Source organism: Passer domesticus, chromosome 4, assembly GCF_036417665.1.
Source record: "Passer domesticus isolate bPasDom1 chromosome 4, bPasDom1.hap1, whole genome shotgun sequence".
NCBI classification, from domain to species: Eukaryota; Metazoa; Chordata; class Aves; order Passeriformes; family Passeridae; genus Passer; species Passer domesticus.
The window spans coordinates 23,715,284-23,739,507 of NC_087477.1; the positions used below are offsets into that span (position 1 = coordinate 23,715,284).

General features: G+C 40.8%; 1 protein-coding gene across 1 annotated transcript in view; it reads right to left on the bottom strand.

Moving 5' to 3' along the window:
* The window catches only part of RNF150 (ring finger protein 150), a 113,465-nt gene that overhangs the window by 45,053 nt on the left and 44,188 nt on the right, over positions 1–24,224 (bottom strand). The window contains exon 2 of the mRNA XM_064416563.1: positions 4,063–4,313. Within this exon, the coding sequence (XP_064272633.1) occupies positions 4,063–4,313 (251 nt within the window). The remainder of the gene's footprint in view (positions 1–4,062; positions 4,314–24,224) is intronic.

The window sequence follows — 24,224 nt, forward strand, 5'->3', positions numbered from 1 at the left end:
CTTTATTGTAAATCAAAGACAGATTGTTAACATACAGCCAGACAAGAGCCATTATGTCATGCTCCAGAAAGTGCTTGTGATCCCTTTTTATCAATATTATTATTTTAATGAATGAAATGCCTCATTCTTTTTTGCATATTCTTGAAGGGGAAAGGACAAGATCAAAAACTCCTGTACATCTTTGATTTGCTTGCTTTCATGTTTGCTTTCTCTTATCCACTGTAAATAGATAAGTTCATAACTTACATGTAAATGAGAGTAATTTGGTTTTTGAAAGAACAGGGATTTCTTGGACTAAAGGCATACTTTCAAAGGATTCTCCCATTTGAACAGCAAGGCATGCTATCAATAACCAATTATTTTTTCCCAAAAGATAAGAGGCATTACAGCAGTTTAAGAGTTTAAAGTGAGGCTTAGAGATTTACAGTCATAAATCTCATAATCTCATTAGCAATGCTGCAACATTCAGTACTGGACTGGAAGGAGTTAAGCACGTCAGATGCAGTGGTCTTGAGGAGATGGCAATGCTCATTAAAAAGGAAGGACAGTCGCATGGAAAGCACCACTTATGTACTCCTGAGAAAGTAAATGACCAGAGATGCTGTGGAGGAGAAAAGTTACAGTAAGTGCTTCTCCCTTAACGGCCTTACTAAACTATCATCTTTGCAAGGAGATCACCTTGTGCAGAATGAGATGCATCACCAGCACAGGTATCAAACATCTAACCAGAGACAAAGGCTGCAGACTCCATCATGGGAAGCATCTTCCCAAATTGCTTCAAAGATTGACATCCCTGTACAGTGGCCTAAAACACTCATTCCAAGCCACAGCCACCAGTGTTCCTTCTTAGATAAATGCTCTACATGCTGACAGTCACATACTAAAGAATAACCCGGGACACACAAGATCCTCAAGTCCAGTGCAATCACTACCTGCTTTGGCTTCCACTATCCTGCAAAACTTAAGGAGTACAACCAGTTTCAAAATGACTGTGTAGAAAACTTCCTCTGAACAAGAAGCCAGTGGAAAGAAGGGACATTGAAAAATGTGGTAAATAAGTCTGGAACTGAAACATCACCACCTCTTCATTTTCTCATGTCACAAACAATAAAAAGAGAACTCTAGTATTACTGGTGAAACATGAAAAGCTCTGACAGACAGACAGGGTTGGTTTGTTGTTGTTGTAGATGTGCCCTGTTTTAAGTCTGTGCCCTGGCTGTTACAGGGTTGTAACATGAGGTCATATTTTGCTGAATTATCTCTGGAACTTAACTTGTCATGTAATTCTAATTCTGCTTCTAATTAGCTCTACAATGTGATATTTCTGGATTTAAACAATTTCCACAGCCTTTTACAAAATCTCTCAACTCTCTCATCTTCAAGAGCCCTCTAGTAACAAGCTGATGAAGAAACAGATTCTCTTACACAAATTTATTCCCTTCATGTCAAAAGGATTCATCATCAAGGCAACCACCAACTTCCTGGACATCTCATTAGGTGAGGAAAAAAGGTTCAATCATGTGAATACTACTACGTATCTTCTACTTCCATATACAATGTACAGTTGTCTGTGCTAGAGATACTCTTACGAATTAAATGTATTAAAATAAAAATTAGTATCTCACCATGTTTGCAGCTGACACCCTGGCTGTAGGTGCACAAGCCCATAGTGGAAGACAATTCTGTGCTCTACTGCATTGATTCTCAGCCAAGTGGGGATGAATAGACCCTGGCATTCAGCAAGAATCTTTGAAATCCTGATTCTCCACTCATCAAAATCAGGCACCTAACTGGAGTAAGCTGTGTCTTCCTTCTGGCATGTGATCTTAGATTTTGCACACATGATGAGTAAGAGTGGTAGCTGAAGATATAGATGGACTATGTCCAGTTTTCGTCTCACTGTGGAGTCACAGGAAATGATTCCAGGAGATTTTTCAGTCTTTCTAGCTGTCTCTCTCAATAGCTGGACTCACTGCTTTCTTGATGGATAATTAAATCATTTTGTTTTGGATTTACTGCTTGCTCAAAACCTTACGCCTAATGAAAGAAGGGAAGTGCACCTGGAAAGGAGAGTCACCAGATAGAGAAGGACTAGACAAAAGTGTTTATGAGGCTTTACAAAAGGACAGTATGATTTTAATCAGAAATTTGTGATCCCATCCTTGAGCTACAAGAAAATGTGTCAAAGAAAAAAAAAACCCAGAACCTGAGGGAAAACAAAGAGGAACACTCATGGGAAGGGCAAGAGCAATCTGACCTCTTCAGAACTACCTACAGCATTTAAATTCTGTAGCCAGGACTAAAGGAAACAAAAGTAAAAAGCCACACCAACCCATTAACACAAATAACAGAGTTTTGTTTATATATTGCTACCATTTTCATATGAAAAGAGCTAATAAAGAGATTAGATGTCAGACAAAACTGTATGAAGAGAACTCCATGAAGACTTTTTAGGTTGCCCCTTATTATTGCCCAGTTTTTCCCTCCAAAATAATAATATTAATAATTAATAATATGTAATTACTTAGGAGGCATCCTTTCTAATTCTTCTAAATAAGAGAACTAATATAAAAAACAAGTTATTAAAACCCCTCCATAGGACAACTGTTTGTGCACATGTGGTCTCCTTCAAACTTTGGAAAGAAAATACCAAAAAGGAAATATGTTTCAACATATAAACACATCACTTTCAAACTATAACATATTACCTGAATGAGCTCCTTATTTTGATGAGTTTCATGTTTTTGTATGTCAATTTACCCTGCTAAGCTGCCAGTGTAATTACTTGACTGAAAGCACACTTACTCACACACACAAATAAGGCAGGCATGTGCTTTTGCAGACAAAGCATCTAAAAATTATCACAGCCATTGCAGTCAAAGTGAATCTGCTGCCAATGATGTTCAAATTCCAGCTGGGATAGTCTCGTTCTTGCTATCCAAAATTCCAGACTGTATATTTAAGTGGAAAATACATTCTTTCTGTCTGTAAATACAGAGCAGCTGCTCCCTATCTCAGAGGATGCCTGGATTTCAGTGGGGGAAGGTGAGGGATTCCTACATGTCAAGTATTTGTTAAAGAGTGTGTAGCAGGGTTTTTTTCTACAAGACGATTATTTATACTCTGAATTTTACCTTTTCTGCAGAATAAGCAAGGCGGCCCTCCTGGCCCTGACAGTAATTTATTGAGCGTTTAGAAACCTCTCTGATTACAGTGCATTTTTTACAGTGCAATAAAATGGTTATCTCTTCAAATTTCATACATTGATAACATTTTCTACTATACCATTAGAATGAAATGCACAAGCCCCAGCTTCCCAGTTCTGCTGAGATAGTTGCATCTGGCCAAGAAAATATTAAATTTATTATTATTGTTGCTATTATTATTTACTGCTGAACTACCATAAATATGGGCAATGCTTTATGAAACCACTGCTACTGACTTCTCTTCAGCTCTATAGGCTTTTTATCTCTTTCAAGGGCTTTGGACAAGATGCCAAAACCAATAACAATGGTTTAATAATTAGTGACTGTTACTACACTCCTGTTCAGTGATCATTGTCAAATGAAGAGGGACATATTTGTCTTTCTAGCCCAAGACCCTTCTAAGGAAGCATTAAAGTGAGAATAGTTTTTTTCCCCCGCTTTCTTCACTCACCATGAACATTGCTTCACACACACATGCCTCACAATGTTTTAGTTAGCATTTTGATCTCAAGGGTCCTTAGTTATACACATTGCTATAACATTTGGCTATATGTACCACAACAATATTTTCACAAATAAACATCACCTTTCTGCCTACTTTTTTGTGTTTTGCATAAAGAAAAAACCCCATAATATACATACACTATTCATTTCTTTTTTTTCTTGAATCCCATCTATACTGACATAAGTCTTGGATTTTCCCAGTCATTTTAATATTCCTATTCTTTTCACTTTCTTGGCTTTCTTCTAGTTTTCTGTTTTTTCTACACGTTGACAATTTCTTTAACTTTTACTTCTACAATAAATCCTGTGGTGATTTTTTGGAAACACAAGCTGTTACTCCAGCCCTGCTCACCTGATTTCTGTCTCTGGCATTTGCGTAGCGGAATCTCTGGATGTAGTAGAAGACCAGCCATGCTAAGGAGATGATCATCAGCACAATGAAGGAGATGGAGACGAACACCACCGAGGTCCGGCTGACGTACTTCTGCAGGTTGCGAGTCCCGATGGTTATGTACATCATCACAGTAATGTTCCTCTCCAGGAGGCTCACTATCTCTTTTCCTTTGGGTTCAGGAATCATTATTGCTACAACATCTTCTAAGCCTATCAGATAGAGAGAGAAAGGGACCCTTAAGTAAAACAAGTGATCACCAAAAGGCAATCATAGAATCACAGATTATCCTGAGTTGGAAGGGACTCACGAAGATCACTGAAGTCCAACTCCTGACCCTGAACAGGACATCCCAAGAATTCCACCATGTGCCTGAGAACTTTGTCCAAATGCTTCTTGAACTCTGTCAGGCTTGGTTCTGTGAACACTTCCATGGGGAGGCTGTTCCAGTGCCCAACTACCCTTTGGGTGAAAAAATCTTAATATCCAACCTAAATCTCCTGACACAACTTCATGCCATTTCTTTGTGTCCAATAACTGCTCACTGGAGAGAAGAGATCAATGCCTGCCCTGCTGCTTCCCCTCCTGATGAAGTTATAATCACACCGAGGTCTCCCCTCAGTCTCCTCTTCTCCAGGCTGAACAGACCAAGTGACCTCAGCCACTCCTCATACAGCTTCCCCTCAAGGCCCTTCACCATCCTCATGGTCCTCCTTTGGACACTCTCTAATGGCTTCATGCCTTTTTTATACTGTGGCACCCCAAACTGCCCCCAGCACTGGAGGTGAGGCCGCCCCAGAGCAGAGCAGAGCAGGACAATCCCCTCCCTTGCCCAGCTGGCCATGCTGTGCCTGGTGCCCCCCAGGACACAGCTGCCCTCCTGGCTGCCAGGGCACTGCTGACTCACACTCAGCTTTCCATCAAGCAGGACCCCCAGGGCCCTTTGCACAGCGCTGCTCTCCAGCCCCTCATTCCCCTGTCTGTCTGTACAGCCAGGGTTGTGTCATTCCAGGTGCAGAATCTGGCACTTTCCCTTGTTGAACTTCCTATGGTTGGTGATTGCCCAACCGTCTGATTTGTCCAGCTTTGGCAAAAAGTAACAAGAAATCTGTTTGTGCTTTCTTCTGCTCTTCCCTCCTGTTTACCAAGAGGAAAGTCAGATGGATCTGGTGAAGGTTTCTACTGAAACCAGTCACACAGTATGTTTCTACATACTAATCTTGGTGAGATACGTAAAATGTGTTCCATGGGTTGAGATAAACACAGATTTCTAGCACTTCTGAGGTTTATCTGGATGATATTGCTGTAAACACTGCAAAAAGGGAGGTACACTGCATCCAACACTCCATATACATTTATCACAGTCTGTTTTGCAGGGTCATGAGTCTGTCAGAGAAGTCCCTCCAAACTCTGCATCCAGATCAGAAACACTTTCAATCACAGATTCCCACATGGTTTCACAACCAGAAATGCCAAAGCATCACTGCTCTTTCACCTGGCTGGCAACCAAAGAGCGGCTCAACATGTTCCCAGTGGCTCCCCACAGTCCAAGTCCATAGAGCAATTTGGGACTCTTTGCTGGAAGCTTGACTCTCCAACTGATACAAATTTAAAGTCAAGATCATTGTTTAATTCCACAAAAAATCGCCTCTGCAGCCCATATCAGCCCCTGACACAGCGTGCAGCACGGCCCCACAAGGATGAAAGTCAGCACAGCTGAGGCAGCAAAATCCCACTAATGGGATGAAGCAGGGACTTCCTACAGTCCTGCCAAGCGTTCTGTCATGACCCTGTGAACTGGGCCCTCCACTGATCTAGCTATTCTCAACTCCACACTAGTTTTCCTCTCTGTACAGTAGTGTTTGATGTTACTTGCATCACACATTGCTGAAAATATTTTCTTTTCAATTTTAAGTCCTCTGTGCATAAGACCACATAATATATGTGGTCTGAAATTATCTGGGAATCACCAGGTTGTTAAATGCTTTTTATGGCCTCACAGTTTAATGTTAGGGATATTCTGTTCTTTCACTTCATGAAACAAGCATGTAGACAATTTTTACACCTAAACTATGTTTTGCAATAGCCAATTGTTCTAAGTAGCTAAGGACAGACAGGGTGTATTATAATGTAAAAATGTGCTAGGAACAACAGCAAATGAAATGATCACAAACTGGCATTTAGAAAGGTACAAACTGGGGGTGTCTGAAGTCAAAGAGCTATGCTGGGGTAGGGCCTCAGAATTTCACATGAAATCCCAGGAAATCTGCTGATGTTGTTGATCCCATGGCTGTCAGTATTTTGACTGTGGCAGGAGGAGAAAGCACTGCATTCAGAGGGGCATTCACGGAGATGGGAAGGGATCACTCAGCCACAAATGGAGGTATGGGAGGGTGACTTCCATTTTCAACAGCATCCCTCTCCCTCTAAGCTGGTATCCAATGTGAGCTTCACCAGTTCAGCACTGTATCCTGGTCTTCAAAGTCCAGGTCAGGCATTTCTTCACTAAGAAACCCTGGGAGGTATAAACCAGGTTTTCAGATGGATTTGGATGCTGAAGACCATGAGCTGTTTGGCAGGAGTTTGGATATACACAGAACGGTGGTGTTCTGCAGGAAACACTAATTGTGTTGGAAACTTTATAAAATTCTGCTGGCTGCCTGCATCACTGAAGGTACTGAAATAGCTGTGGCAGACTGCTGCTACTCAGAGAAATCTGCTATGAAGCTGGGAACTGAACCCTCCTCTCTCAAGTCTCAGAGCAGAAGTGTAAACACCACCCCTCTTCCTCTCATGAGGCTTTCCATCATAATGCTTCCCTGATTATGAACAGGCCAGTCAATGAATAGAGAGGATCAAATGTTTGGCCGAGTCAGGAGTTTTAGATATTCACGACTGGAAACTTAACCTTCCTGCTGATACTCTTCCATAAAGCATTACTGTTTTTCAGCTATTCCCCTTTATTTTTTTCTTCCAAGAGACCACCATCAGCAGTCAAGGTAAATCTAGCCTTGCAACTCTTCTGATACCCTTTTATTACAAAAGGCTAATGCAAACATTACCCTAATGGCCTAGGGAGAATTTGCCAAGTCTCAAAGTGGCTGAGAAGGGCACTGGTGCCATGCCAGTAATTTTCCTGCAGTCAAAAAGAAAAATTGTCTAGAGCAGGGCTTAGCTGTCCACATGGCTTCCTTTGTTCTTTTCCCCGTCTTAAAAAAAAATAAATTAAATTCATTCTACAGGAAAACCAAAGCACCAATCTTATGCATACCCAAAAAAAAAACCCAGAGTGAAAAATTCCACAGCCAAAATTACTGAATTTAATCACTGCTCTCAAAACCACCACTCTGTCCAACTGACTTAGCCAGTGCTGACCTTTAACATCATCATCAGTACAACCTAGGACACTGCATGGACATCACCTAAAAGCCTGTGAAAATGGAGATAGAGATAAACCCATTTCCAGTAGAACATACAGGTAGTATCTTAACAATTTAATTGTCTTGAATCTTGCATGTCTAAAAAAACTTTAACCACATGTTTAATTATGTTCAATTATATTATAGTTTATCATATTTAATATAGGTTTAATATATTTCTGGACACAGGACACTAAGCCATGGATATATATTAAATAAAACTACTATACTAAATAAAAATGTAGAAGACACTGTTATTCCAAGAGGAAAGCAGCTGCTTTTATTTATTCAAACCCTTAATAAATTAAAATTTCAGGCTACCTGGTTATTTTCTTGGAAAAAATTAGCACTTGTAATGAAGCATTGTTGGAAAAAATAATCAGAGCAGTGACAAATAATAATCAGATAAAAAAAAAAAAATTACTGATGTTATTATAATTTCTCCAGGACATAATAGACAATGCTATTTATCAATCATGTTATTAAGCTATGTTTTTAATATCATGTATGTTCATATTAGGAAGAAAAAAAAAGAAAAATAAAATAACTTATTTCTCCCTTCTCCTTTTTTAAACAAAATATTTGTATTATCTCAGTTTCACATAAGCTGCAACATATACAAAAGAATGCAAATTAAAGAAGAGAACATAATGAGACATCAGTGTTAGAGGTGCATTTTTATGCCCAAGTACACATTTGCTCAACAGATTTAAAAAAGAGAAAGGATCTAGTAACATGTACTGATGCTTCCCTGGCAAGTTAAATGCTACCCCTGCCTTTCATTAAACACACCCACAGTGGGAGCTGCATTTTGTGGCACTCCTGTTCCCTAACACATTTCTTTTCTTTTTCTGGCCAACATGAATGCAGAGTTTGACATGAATTTTTAAGCAGCTGTCAGGATGAAACAGAGATCCATAAGGCTGCAGTGAATGGATTTTATTCTTCTTTATTTTTTGGCTAAGGAAACATTTAACATATCAGTATTTTCTCCTAATGAAACAAGTAAGGCAGAAATTACAGGCATTTGGGATGATTTAAGTAATTGCTGAAGCATACCTGCCTAACTGAATATTTCTGGGTGGAGTAAATGCATGCTTTGGAAAAAGATCCAAAAGACCCTCTCCAAACCCACCCTCTCCACGCAGTACTTGGCTATGGAAATACATTTCAGCAGGTATGCCTTCATGCAAAACCTGCAAACTTCAAGGGTAACCATGTATTCACTAGTGACAGAGGAAATGAAAGACTTTAGTGCATAACAGTGGCTTTTGTAGAAAAAATGAACAAGTTTTACACCCAAAAGGTGTACATAAATGCTATACCTTGGCTGCAGGCTGTGCTTACAAACCTGTGATATTCCTTGATTTTGCTCCAGGAGCTTTCAGAGGTGACACTGAGCACAGTCCTCATTAGCAGTCAGGCCCAGCAGTGGCAGGGCTGCTTCTTTAATGCTTTGTCAGTTTTTGATGGAGACTCTAAAATGTGGTCTTTCTGACACATTTTAGAATAGGCAGTTTAATTCTTCATGCTTGGCAACAGCTAGAAGTCAGTCAGAGAAGTTAATTGAACTATTTGAATAGAATTTCAATTGGGAGCCATATAGAGTCTTCTCTCCAAGATATCCTATCAAGATATAAATGAAGATTTGTCTTATATTGTAGATCAAAATCAAGCAGTAAAGATTTTTTAAGTGAAAATCCAAACACTATTTTGAGTTCAGAAATTGCCCTGACACTGCCCTGAAATTGCCCAGTGTTCAATCTGGCTCCGAGCCCAGGAACAGAAACTTTACAGGGAGGTGCAAGAGCCTAAGCAACTCTTCCTTACTTCTTGAAGAAATGATTTTGTTGTTAGGAATCGATTTCAGTAACCAGCAGCTATTGTAAGGAAGTAAAACAGGCACAAATCGAACCAATCCCACATCCCACCCAGGCTCAGCCTGCAGTCTGTGCCAGCCCCAGGCAGTGTCAGGGACTTCGGTGGTGGTGGTGGTGGTACTTCCTGGGAGCTCAGCAGTGCTCCCTCTGCATAAGGACTCACTGTGCTGCTAACCACTGAGCTCTCCTGCCACAGCTTGTGCTGCTGCCTACTTCCCTGTTAATGAATTTTACACTGGTTTGGATGATGAGTAATATTTTAAAGCAAATTCAGAGTAAAGAACAGACATTTGTTAAAAAATACTATTTTTTCCTCCCCAGAACAGCAACTCAGCTGAAAAATTACCACTGAAGAGAATGAAGAGGACTCCATGGTGACGGTGCTGTGGTGATTGTCTAAATTACAGCCAAGAACAGTCTGCTTGGCCATCAGAAATTTCTACCTTCTGCTGCAGATCTTGCTCTCTTTGAAAAGAGTATTGCTTTATATTTGTGTTTGGTATCTTTCCAATGAAGTTACATGAGAAATGGTACATAGGCTGATGAGAATGCCTGTGTGAATTGTCCTAATATCAGAGAATCATAGAAAAGTTTAGGTTGGAAGGGATCTTAAAGATCCCTTCCAACCTCCGTGCCATATGTAGGGATGCCATCATTAGATCAGGTTGCTAAGGGCTCCATCCAAGCTGGCCTTGAATACTATCTCAGTTGCAAAATGTGCCCTTGAACTACTATCTTCATAGTTGTAACAAGGGTTCTGAGTCTTTATGACCACCCACTGAGACCTCAGGCTCAGGTCTTCTATTCTGCATGGTGCAACTATAAATTGATCAGAATAATATCTGCTACCTGTTTATCTTAGAAAAACCCAACAACTTAGCCTTACATTACGTTTTTGTGAACTCAAAAAGTACATTTGAAAATCAAAGCAATATTTCCAAAAACCTGATCTCTGAGCTGCACCCAGTTTGAGGAAGAGGAAGCATAACACTGTTTAAACAACGTCCTAGACACTTATGTAGGCAAACAGTGAAACATTACATTACTGGTAAGAAATCAAAGTGGGTAAAAGGACTGTTCCCTGCAGGAACCTTTCCCTACTGGGCATTCAAGGCATTGGGCTCAAATTGAAGCATTAATAAATGATACTACAGCAAAAGCTTTGGCAGGAGAAGAGCAATATACAGTAAGTGGCAGTAATACATAGTCATCACATCATGTGTCACAGGTGAATGACTACAGACTGTGATCTATAATCTCTTACATAAACTGTCTCAGTGCCAGAGGACTGGAAAGGACACCAATTTCTAATGAAGTTTCATAACAGATATGGGCAGCTACAGATCAGCTTGTCCAAAGTTATTCAGTGAGATTCCTCACCTAAGACTCTCAAGCCAAAAAAGTGGTTCTGAATAAAAGAGGAAGGGCCTCACATGAGAACATAAGAGGTTAAAACACAGCATCAAGGTGTTCAAAACAACCAAGAGCAACTAGGTACAAAAAACATCTAGGGATCACAAACTGCTGAAGGCTGGGAGAGCCATTCTGGATAGGCAGGATTCAATGTTTAGCAGTAACTGTGCTTATTCTCTTCCCTACACAGCTGCTGCTCAACATTATGAGAAACGCTATCTGAGATAGACGGACCTTTGGTCTCAAACCACAGCTGGAGAACTGGGAACTGAAAGTTTTAACTCCTGTGGAGAGAAGGAAGATGAACTTGAATCATGACACCAAACCAACAGGGCCAAAGCCAGAGGTCTGATTATACCAAGAAGTCACTGTCTAAGCCGAAATAGGGAAACCATACCTGTTTCTGAGACCAGTGATGAACAGGGAAGGACAGGGGCTGAGGCAGGCGGTGCCTCTTGCTTTTCAAAGCCCCACTGAGGAACTGACCCAAGGCAGAAGAGTGCATTTCCGATGTGGAAGCAGGAGGGTGGGCTGATGGCCCTGAGCTCTGTAGCACATAGTGAACACCAAATGTCCAGCATACCCCACAGGTGTATGAACACAGCATAAAGCAGAGGAAAGCAGCAGCAACATGTGAGATGACTGTATCCTCCATCAACCCTCATGCTGAACATCACACTTGGGCCCTGCAGATGGGCCTGGCCACCTCTTCTCTCAGTGCCATCCCAGAAAGGCATTACTGTAACCAGGGACAAGGGACTGGGGAGGGTTCAGGCAGGACTTCAGCCTACAGTGTGGGAAAGCTGCAGAGCAGGACGCAGACGTCTTTGTCCACCCACTTCCACAATCCACAGGCACTGCCATCCCCCAGGTACCCCCACGATGCTGCAGCCTCTCTGCCCTCCCACCCTGTGGGGTGGAGGAGGAGAGTGCCAGCAGAACAGCAAAGCAGGAATGCCACTGTTCTCTGTTCCCACTGCTAAAACTGAGACCTATTGGGCAGCCCTTCTGGGGTGTCCAGCCTGAGAAGAAAAAATTGTAGAGGAAGGCCAGAAGCAAATACAGCCCAGTAGCACATAGCCCTATTTTTGTGGCTATCAAACTATTGAAGCTATCAGAACACAAGATTTTGTCATATAATAATTTTTCTTTTTTTGCTCTAGAGCCCTTGCTTTGCAATGATGCAGGAGCTTTCATCTCCTCCCACCACCATTTCCAACTTGTTTTCCTTTTATGTTATTAAGCAGAGAGATATTTCCTTCAGCTTACCCTCTCACTAATTTCCCACTTCTCCTTGACACTGCTAGCACTTGCCTTGGTCTTTACCCATCTTCCAAAACATTTAACTAGAAATCAAGCTTCCTTTAAAAGGCAAATGCAACAACCATGGAGAGAGCAGCAACATATTTTCCCTACAGCACTTTTCCCATTTGCAAAAGAAGGAAATTAGGAAATTGTTTTACACAAACCATTTTTTTCCTTAGACAATCTAATTGCTATGAAACACTTGCCATTGGAGAAGCAAGTACCTATTAGGATAATTAAGTAACACATAAGGAAAAAAGACGTACTGATGTAAATGACTGACTACAGTATTTAAGTAAAGAATATAAAAGTTTTGCTATTCTGTTCTGAATTGGACAACAACAACCTCCAGCAGAGCTGTTCTTGGTTAACTTCTTTTGATGCTAAATCCAGAAGAGGCAAGAAGCTTATGACTGTGATCTTTCCTGTGGAAAGCAGCTTCAGACACTTTATTGCTGTTTAGGGACAAAGAAATTTCTGTTCATGTTTTTGCAATCAATGCTGATCTTGCCAAGGCTGTAAGACCTCAGAATATATTGACTTTATCTAAATTTTATGCAGCAACTGCAGCAAAGGAAAAAGAAGCAAACAGCTACAAAGCTCACAAAATGAAATTCAGCATGATAACTGCATTTTCCCTGGGCTTCTTTCCTACAGTATCAGCTCATCAGTCTGCTGAACTAACCAAGGCTTATGAACCAATGCAGTGATACATACTAATACTAAATTACAGAAAACAGGCTGTTCTTCAAGAGGTTTGCTTAGATCCCAGCCCAACCTAAGGCACAAATTGTCAAGACTGCTATCTTAACCAGGATAGTACTTTATTATAATTGCTAAGCATTTGTACTGAAGACCTCCCCATAATTCTTCCTTGGTTTCTAAACCATATATATACTGCTAATGGCATATGCCACTTGTTTTCTGTATTGGAATTTGCACTGGGACACTTACAAGTTTTTTTACGTACCGGGGGTCAGAAAGACTCCTTCATGCAGGCTTTACAGCTCAGCTGTGCTCCAACTCAGACCAAAATATGTTATTAGTAAAATACAACCTTTTCAGAGTTCTGGCAAAACACACACACTGTCTAAAGCAGAAGCTGCTTTGTTATTTTCAGTGGAATTGTGCCAAAAGAAAATATGCCTTAAATAGCATCTTATGTAGTCAGGGTAGAGTACAGTGCAAACTTAATGTGCCTGGTGGTCTTAGAAGGGTGTAAATATATGAAAGAAAACAATGCTGCCACTATTATGTTGATTAATCATTATTACTACATGCATTATTATGAAGCTTCTAATCTAAACTTAAGACACAGAATTAATGGGGTTTTTTCACGTATTGGCCAATCCTGCTCACTTAGTCATAACATGAAAAAAATATTAGTGACATACACTAAATAAACAACTTTTTCCCCTGGAGAGCAGAGAATCAGGAAATTTCCAAGCCATTAAAACAGGAAAAAAGAGAAGAAAGCATGTATGCAAAAATATAATTTCAACAGAAATGCTTGAGTTCCAATCACTGGTTCTCATCACTGACCCAAAGACTGGAACTGTATCAGTTCCCGGTGCAAGTCCAACCAGTTTCAAAGGTGTTGTGGCACCTGCAGGCTGGTGAGGGCTCTCCCAGCACCTCCCATGCACAGCAGGTCATGCTACCAGATAGCAGAGCAACCTCAGGACTCCAATTCTTGTGCAGGACAGCTCAAGTCTACCCCAGCTCAAGTGATCTCCACTTCCACAGTGACTCAGGAATGGGACATCATGGGCTGCAGACTGGAGATAAGGGAATAAGGGATGATGTCTCCTGTTTGGAGAGGCAGGACTATGCACTTCTTCCTCCTACACCAACAAACCTGCCAGTCAGAGCAGCCTTGCAGGGCATGTGTTTTTCTGTTCCAGAGAAGATGAATGAAAATCCCCAAAGAGATTCAGACAACTCTGGCTGAAGCCACACACATCTCTGATGGCTCTGCAGGAGCTGGAGTGGTGTGTGGATCAAAAAGCACAGACTGAAAGAGTAAAGAGCTAGAAAAAAGCATGGCACATCTGCTGCGGCTTTAGGGAACATTACTGGGCATACTCCAGTTCGAGTGACCCTGAATTAGCTGGACAAGAAACAGACTCAGAGCAATAATCCAGAAATTTCATAAAATTACTTCAGGGAATTTCCTCTTTCCTCACTCAGGGAAATGTAATGTCCCCAGAGGTGCAAAAACTGTTTTTATCAGTCTGTGATAAGAACAATGAATTAAAATGGAGCAAAAAGAGAGAAAAGAGGGAAAATAAATGGTAAAAAGCAAAACAAAAGGATAAATAAATAACATCTCAGGCAGAAAGTGAGGAACACACCAGCAGAGTGAAATAAGCCAAAGCTGAGGCAGCATAACACCAGCACACATCCAAACCCTCCAACACTGCTGATCATCTCTCAGTGCTATTAGATTTGTATAAGAGTTTTCTATGCCTTTACAATATGTACCATTAGCTCTCTTTTTTAACTTGAGTGACCCCTGTCTTACTCAGCCATTCCTCATATGGAAGCCATTCCATACCTTGAACATACTTTTCCATATAGGGGTTGGATAGGTTTGATTAATAGTGGCTTGTTTGCCAACGTTTTTTTGTAGGTGCTGCCACCTGAAAGACTTCCCCAGGAAGAAAAAAGGGTTCAATTGTTCATGCTCAGCGTAAATTCTTGCCACAAGCCTGATCCACCTTCTTTGTCACCTCCTGTTGGTGTCACAGGGGAGACTGATGCCACAAGTTTCTGCAACTTCTGCAAAAGCAGCAGTTGAGTTTTCACACAGCAGTTAACCCTCATTTGCTTCAATCAACGATAACAAAATCCTTCTGAAAAGTACAAAGAAATTCTGAAATCATTTTTCAGTTCAAGCAACCATTTTCTATGTATCTTCCCAGCTTCTGGAAAAACACATACTGCTGTGGGTCCAGCAACAGGGGCCCTGTCTTAGCTCATTTTTTCTCAGACATAAACACAAATAACAAAGTCTCTCCTTGTTTTTGTTGGAGAAATCTTGTTTGCTCAGGAACCTTGTTAGGAAAATGTTCAATTTTGAGGATGGGGCAGAGCTGCTTAATCTTTGGCCTTCATTTGCAGGCATTATGATAAATTCCTATTCCATACACTGAAATAAAAAAAGTAAAATCAGTACAAATCAGACAAAACCCAGGGCAAAGTATATGGTGTGGGTAATAAAAATCATCTCCTTTGTCAAGAAATCAAGTTTTATTTTATTAATCTCTGTCACTGTCAGTTTTGAAATTTTCCAGCTGTCCATACGATCCCTTAGAGTTAGTGATACTTAAAATGTCTAATAAAAAAGAAAGAAAACCAAGAAGAAGATAAATATCAGGTCTTTCCTATATGGTGAACACACTGACATAGTTAATCATCTACACCAATACAAAGAAATCAGAATAATTTTTAAGAACTATGATAGCTTTTAGAGTAAAATACAGCTCTCAGTACCTCATGGGGAAAGGTCTGGGGGGCAACAAACTCCTTTTTAACTCATGTCAGGGTTATCTACACACAAAATTTAGCAACCAGTTGATTATGTGATAAAAACAACACAGAATAACACCAGCAGAGAGATAACTAAAAACAATTGGGACAAAACTGAGAACAAGCCATCTAAAAACATTGGTTTGGGGGTGGCAGAGGGTTTCCTTAATTACATTTTTTGTTTGTTTGAGGTTTTTTTTACCCAAATGAACTATCTTGGTTTTAGATAATAATCCTCTGACTGACTGATTCAACTATCAGCACTGAAGTAACTGTAATTACATTTAACTTTGTCTGCTGCTCTTCAGCCTAACTAAATAACCAGACTGAGCCCTGACTCCTACAGGAAAAGAATGGTTGAAGCAGCCACAATTCTCTCTTTACCATCACAGCCCCTGAGCTCTCTCTATGCCAGTCTTTAGCAGCACCAGCAAGCAGAACTAAACCTGCCTGGCACCATGGACTGTGCTGAGACAGCACAAGCTGCCCAGAGAAGCTGTGGATGCCCCATCCCTGGAAATTCTCTGCTGCTGCCAACACCATCATCATCTCTCTGGAGTGGCTGTAATGGTGGGTAAATGTTATAAACTGAGAGTGACACAAAGTGTCCAAGTCACAGAGAAAGAGCAGGGAGAACACAGCTCTGGTTTCCCCAACTCACCCATGTCTACAAGTCCCACTTTCTGGCTCCACTAAAGCACAGGAGAGAATAATCGAACTCTCTGAGGACTCAACAGAGTTGAGGAATAGAAGGAATATTTTCTGATACTTTAGTTCTTACACGTGTTTTCTGTAACTGCCAACACATACCTATTAATGCTCCTGAGGAAAACCCAGCCCAGCCATTTCCCACAACAAAGTGTACATTTCTTACAAAAATAGCTCAATAAAGCAGAGCAAGTGGCAGGGGAGGGATGCCAGGGATCATCTGTGGCCCTGCACATTTCTTAACAAACTTCTTCAAGCAAGGTGGTATTTCTAAGAACAAGGAAGTCAAAATGGGCAAACAAATCAGGAGATAAAAAGAAAAGACAAAAAAAACCCCAAAAAACAAAACCAAACCAAAACAAAAAAATCACCCACCCACACCAAAATCCCCAAATCAACAACAACAAAAACCCCGCCCAACAAAACAAAAACAGATGAAAAAAAGAGACTGAAAACTGGAAAGTCTGGCAGAATAGCCAACCAAAGTAAAATCTCTCATATCAGGGTAAGTTCAGAAGTAACCTAGTGGCAAAGAACAGTACAATCCTGGGATTTATAAACAGGAAACAATGAGCAGAAGCAAAGAATAACTGAGAGAAACAGAATAATGGAAATGCTTGTCGCTGTGGAGTGGGTTTTTTGGAGAGATCTGAAGAATTTGAGGAGCTTCATTGAAAACAGAACCAGGAGATGAACGTGATTATATGTGTACACACACAATGTGTATATAGATATATATCTCTATCTACATATATGTATATGCACATTTGATTTGAATAAGAGTATCTTTGTCTACATTGGAAAATGTATAGCTAAAATATTAAGATAATCTTTTCAAATCAGAACTAAATCACAAATAAATTATGGAGTTTTAAACTGCGAGAGTGATAAGACAGGGAAAGATTATTTTTTGGGAGGAGCACGCTGACTGAAACTTATCCTTAGTAAACAGATCAGATTAGAAAAATGCAAAAATCCCTCTGTGATTTTTTAGACGTGCACCCCAGCTCCTCAGAAGCTTTGAAACAGAGATGGTAAACTTCCCTGGTCTTATGTCAAGCACATTCAGCTGAGAAGAAAATTTAACAAAACACTAACTTTTCTGTGTCTCTTTCCACATGGACAGAAGTCCAAACAAGGGGTCAGCAAGGATGCATATGTGTATGAGAGTGTGTGTGTTTATTTAAGTTGAGTCACCAACACTTGTCTTGGCAACTGTAACTGCCACTAGAATTTGTGCTTAAAGGAACACGGGTGATAAATGAGATTATTTGACAGGAAGTTCAAGATCACCAGAGGCTGCTGTTCACACATGACTCTCACTAATGAATTCCTCAATGTTTGTTATTAAGCTGGTCATCCTTGGCTCCAGGAGGGAGACTGGAGAGGCACCACAAGCTGCACGTTACCAAACACATATGATCTTTCATAAGGTGATGCTCCAACTTAAGCTCAAGAGCAGAAAGCCTGATTCAAAACAAGAAACAGAACAAACAAAGACATACTGGGAAAAAAATCCCAAAAACCTCCACAAATGAAACACAGGAGAAATGTTTTTTCAGGCTTCAACGAGACGACTGAACCATGTGAACCTAGAAATAGCTGGCAGTGCTCACCAAACCTCAAGCTCTGCAAGATACACCCACCCTGAGCTACACATCGAGCCTGAAAATATTTTGAATATGCAGGACTTCTTACAGATGGAAAAAAAATAAAAAAGAAAGAAAAACAATCTTCAACAACATGTGAAAGTCTAAATGTCTTGGAGAAAAATATTTATATTTCTATAGAGGCACACTGTTTATCTTTCCTGCCTTCACAAGGAGAAAGTCACTGGAATGCTTTCTAATGCAATACAGAGAAATAACTATGCTCTGGAACCTTACAGTTCTGCAATCCATGCAGAGCTTGGATATGTAGCTTCTCTTAAAAATCTTTTTAATGCACACCTTGCTATGATAGTAATATAAACACCTCAAAGGTGCATTTTTATTATATGAAAAGCAAATGCCATATAAACCTTATTTTCTCACTTTAATCAGGAAGAAAAGATCCGTACTTCCAGTCACACCTTTTCTCCTTAAAGCTGGTTCTCCTCACAATGAAATGAAAGTGAAAACCCCCCACTGGCTAAAACAATGCAGAACTGGACATTTTGGATGTAAAGTCAGCTGTGGAAGGGTTACTAAAGGGAAGGGAAAACATCTACCACCACTGAAAAAGCTGTCTGTTTTTATTTATACACTGCTCTTTAGACAACAGGTTTTAATGGACTGGCACACAGGCCTTATTTTCCCAGCATGAGACATGAGCAATTCTTACAGATTCTGTATGGAAGTTACAGACATCCTAGAGAAAGGAAATAGGGCCCCAGATATCCTGGCAGGTATAAGAACTAAATGTTTTCTTAAGATCCTGAAGTCTGTCGCAGCATTGCACATTGCCATTTTCAGCAAAACAGAAGTGCAGAGTTCATGAAACACCACTTTACACAACATCTGAATGAATCAATGCCAGGAATATGCTTTAGCTAAAATAATTCCACAATTTCATTTCAGAGATGCTGTTTCCAAATAATTAATTAAAACGAGTTATAATTATTGAGAACATTCCCCTGCAGATCAACAAATCCCTCTTCATCTGCTCAGCAAACCCTTTTCCCACTGTCAAAAGCATGTGGGCATGATAAGAAAAGGGTTGTAGCTCTGATGTGTCTTTCAGATGTAAGGTCTGTATTTCTTTAAAGATGCCATTATTTTTACATCACTATTATCTAATTTGGTAGAGCTGTATGCTTCATACTTGAATGATACAGGAAAATGAATCTTTATTCTTCCATTTACTGCTTCTTAGCCTTTCAAGTATTTGCATGGGAAATTATTTAAGAAAAAACACAATTCAAATCAGGCTGAGGTATCTCCAATCACATTAAGAAATGCAGGATATGCAGGATATACACAGCTCTCCATGTTTCTGTTGATATATGTTACATTGGGCAAAGAACGTCTTGTGTTTGGAAGAAACCACAAACCACTCTTCGGAACACCAGACTGATCTTCTGCAGTAAAAATATCAGCTAAAAATTTTATTTCAGGAGTTTTTCTTTGCAAACACTTCCGGTCCATTTCTCCTGGAATTACCTTTATTCACAGGGTCTCAAGACTTTTACTAAGCAAAGGCTGGAAATGAAATCAAGAGCTAAGACGGTGTTACCTGCCCTGTGGGAGGCTCTCTGCTCAAATGAGCAATTACTGCATCACTCCTATTACCCAGGGATTAGCCTGGCTTCATGGGAACAGTCACTATGACACAGAGTCCTGCAGAACTTGGAGAGATACCAGATCCTCCACGAATACAGCTGTTTCACCTATACTCCAGCTGGAAATGTAAAACAAAGTTTGCAATAGTGCACTGCAAAAAAAAAAAAAATTGACATTATTCTGGCAGTTAATGCAGAAGGCTCAAAAATATGGTTCTGTGGCTTTTCTGGCATCATTCTGCACCTACAGAAGGCACGGGAGCACAGCTCTGCCAAGATGCTGGACTCAGCAGGTACTTGAGTAGTGGCTCAAGGCAAGGGCAGCAGCAACCTGGAGCGTGTGGTCACTTTCCATCAAAGCTGTTCCTGTGCAAAGAGTCAAAACTCATGGATCTCCTGATGACAAAAAAGATGACAAAATTGACAATACAAGGATTGTTGTAAGTTTGGATTTTTCCTTTTTTTTCTCTTCTCTCTGGGAATTTTCTTCCATTTGCTGCCTAAGAGATGGCAACAAGCATCCATAGGAGGAACAGAAGAAGTAGACTAGAAAGGAGAGGAGTGCAGCTGGCTGCAGTCTCTTACCTGGGGGGCTTTCTGTTGGGAACTGCAGAGATACTGAGAGAATTTCAGAGTTTTGCTGGGGGGTGAGGGGCTGGGGTCGGCCCTCTTCGCTTTCCTGCTCTTAGGACTGGAGTGGAGACAGGTGGGGCTTGGTGCCCAGCTGCTGCTGCCCAGAGAATTCGCTGCCCTACAGAGCTTTTGTCCTCCCGTGGGTGAGCCTTTGCCGCCCTTGAACTGGGATGTTTCCAACACCCAACCTCACTGCGAAGGGGACTCCCAGCCTCTCCCGTCCCCCTTCCCAGAGGGAGCATCTCCCACCTGCTTGCAGAAGCTGCCTGCAGAGCTTGTCTGCTGCTATCCGGCCTGGCTGTTTTCTGACACTGCTTTGGGCTTTTTAGTACACTTTAACCCGACATCCCACGCCCATGCGATCCACGCAGCTCCTGCTACGGCTTAGGGTTTTCACTCATTTCTGTTCAGTTGTCCCACCGGGCGTGCTCGCCTCTGCTGGCCCCACCTGCTGCAGTCCCTTACAGACCCAGAGGGGCACTGAAACTGGCTGTTCCATGTGGGTTTGCAAAGGAAAGCCCCTTCTCTCCTCCCTCCCTCCCGCCGCCGCCGGAGCCGCCATGGCCGTGTGGGGAGGCGGCCGAGCCGGCGGCACAGCGCCCCCTGCAGGCGCGGGGGAATCCTGGCAGCCGCCCTGCCCGGCCGGGAGCCACCAGCGCCCCTGCTGGCCGTGAGCGGAACTGCAGCGGAGGGGAAAGCGCCCGGCGGGGAGAGAAGGCTGCGGGCGGGTTTGTGCTCCCGCTGCTGCTGGGCTGTTTTTCTTGCTTTATGTATCTATAGATACATATATACCAGTAAATAAGTATTATTTCTTTTCCCGTATCTTTGCCTGAAAGCCCCTTAATTTCAAAGTTCTAATAATTTGGAGGGAAGGGGGTCATATTTTCCATTTCAAGGGAGGTTCCCACCTTCCTTGGCAGGTGCCTAGCTTTCCAACCAGAACAAGGATACGGATTTTGTTTTTAATGCAAAGTTACTGCATTATGTACACACTTAACAATGATAATGCTGCTGCCTGTGCGCTTGGGTGCGTAAATCTCTTATGTCATGACCTTTGGTCTTCCCTGCTAATTTTTCTGATTCCAGATTTAAAGCAGTTAAACATCAGTTTCCTGATTCTTGTAGATGTTTTGGGGTTCCTATTATTAAGGTCAAAGCCTCTAAATGCCTGTTTCTTGCATTAATGCCAAGTTTGAATAAATCTCTCACTTCCCTTTGTGTTTGTGGTCACCCAGTCTCAAAGGAATTCATAGGCAAAAGTTCAGAAAGGTCAGTGTTTATGATATGAAATGAAGGAACTTCAGAAATAAAAGAGGGAAATACCAAAGACTTTAAAGGAATTTGGTCAAAAAGCAATACACTTTATGTGACATTTCAATTATGTAAAACTTCCCTGGAAGGTGAGCCTGGCAGTCTCAAAGATTGGTACATTAAAGTCAACACATAGAGGATTTCTATACCAAAAATATTATTTCTGTCACTTAAACCTGGACAGTCACTTCCAGAGGGCAAATCAGAAAGAACAAAAGAAAGGATCTAAAACTGAATGCAATTCTTCTCTTGTCCAGGATTCTGGTGGTGATTTTTTAATGCTCTTTCTACAAAGATGCAGACACAGTATATATTGAGAAAGATTTCAAGTTTGTTCGTTCATTCGTTTAGATATTTTTTCCCTCCTGCAGAGGACAAGCAGTTTGGTCTACAAAGAACTGTCTGGTTATTAACAATGCAAGATTCAGTACCGTGCAAATGGCAGAGACATTTCAGACAGCATTTATCCCATCTACAAACAGGTGGGCCTTTTAAAGAATCCTGGAGTATTGTGGAAAACATTTAAGTCAGTACAGAAAGAGCAGAGCGAGTAAGAGCTCTCAGATTAATAAAGATACAAACCAAAATTTTGTGCCCTGTAGCAACAGTTGTTTTTACTGCGAAGAGTAGAACACTGGCCTAAATTACTTTTAAAGGTCCCTTCAAATGCTATTTTGACATGATTCTCTCAGTTACTAGTTTGTAGCACTTACCTGCTACATCATGGTGGTGCCTAAAAATGTTTGGTAGAAATCTACATGCAAGAAAAAGAAAAACAAGGAGGTTAAAGAAAGCTCCATTGAAACAATGTTTGAGACATTGCGGTGGGTCAGTTGTTTGTGAGCTTCCCCTCAAAATATGGCAATCTAAATGTTATAAGAAAAAGAAGAAAAAAAGCCAGACAAATTAAACCTAACACTTTGAACATGGGATGCCTAAGGCTCTTTCTACAGTCAAAAAAGATGAGATATTCATCCTCTGCAGATGCCTTGCTCTTTACAACAACAGCCTTACCTGCCTCATTCAGACTAGTGCTGCCACTTTAGGATAACTTTGGTTAAATAAAGGCAGGATGAATGCCTTCCAAAACAATCCACCCACTGCCACTGGACAACATCTGTGGGAGATGAAAGAACTCTATTCCACCCTCTGAAGGCTGCCCCAAACCACAAATCTGGTCATTTCAGTTCAATCTCAGTTGAAAAGTGGTTGGAGAAAGCCCACAGGGAATAATGGCCAATAAGAAAACCAATACCTATTTCTTTTCAAGCAGCGAGAGAAAAGTCAAGGAATACTTTTTTAATATCTATAATCAGAGGTCATTGCAAAAGCACATGTTGAAAAGACAGGCTTTGCCAAGGATCCAAAAGGGAGGTCACTAGGCAATTAGTACAGTGGGCTGCACTGACCTAGGAGTTTGAAATCTGTCACTCCATGATATTCTCATTCCCCATGAGGGAATGAGCCATCCAGAAGCACTTGAAAAAAAAAAAATAGCACACAAATAGAAAAGGTTCTCTTCAGTCTGCTTTCTTCAGATTTCATTTGAGTAGGAAATACTATTTACAGCTTTCAAATCAATTCTCACATGTCAGGCAGATTAGACAGTACCAAATGGAGCGCACAAAGACAAACAAAAGCTGACTTCCATCTAGCCTTAAAGAAACTGCAGTCATTCCAAGGCAGGGAGTCCTGCTGCTGACTGGAACATGCAGCCTATGCAAGCTGATGCTAGTTTGGCCAAAAGTTTGACCAAAATGCTAAAGGGCAGTAGGACCCTTCAAAGAAAGAGAGCAGTTCAGCTATCCCGTTGAAGATAGACATCAGTGGCGTTTGCTGGGATGGCAATTCCCATCTTAGATTTAGCTGCAAAAAAACCAAAAGTAGCATCTGTGCTAAATGATGAAAAGTGACTTTCATGGATCAATGGCAACACTCTCATCAACTTTGAGAAAAGATTGGTTGACCCAAGCTTTCATTACAATGTCAAGTTTTTAGAAATCACCATAGTGTCAAGTTCTCATGAAAAAGGTAACCACAGGAGGAACTGAAGCTCTCACATTACTGAGTTATCTACAGTGCTGTTTGAAAATGAGGCAAATGCTGCCAGGTTGTATATTGGTAATGGCTTCAGTCGTTACCAACCCATCATACTGCTACAGAGTAGCAAGCACAGATGTTCGGTTTAGAAATTCCTGCATCACTGTCCCCGACTGGAAAAGTGAATCCACAAGAGTTTCAAAGGTTTGATAAAATTTTCTTGTGTTTTAAGAGAAGAAGATAGCTGTATTGCTCTAATCTGCTTAACCACAGTGATATTATCAATTCCTCTCACTAAGAAACACTTCAGTGTTAAAACCCGTGTTTTGCACTTGGCTGCAAATACCTGTATGCATTAAATAGGTGTCTGGATTACAGCAAATGCTGCCCTTTTTGGTTTCCTTGCTTATTAAACCTCTCAGCAGTTCATATACATTATGTGAACTCTTCCTGGGGGACTTAAGTTTTGAATTATACATGACACTTCACATTTCTAGTCAATAATATAATGCTTTTTGTCTTTCAGTAGTTGTTTCATTCATTAACTCCCTACAACCAAGTTGTTTACATTAAAAAGTATAATTTCTGCTCTTGTTATCCTATATTTTCACAAAATCAATTTTT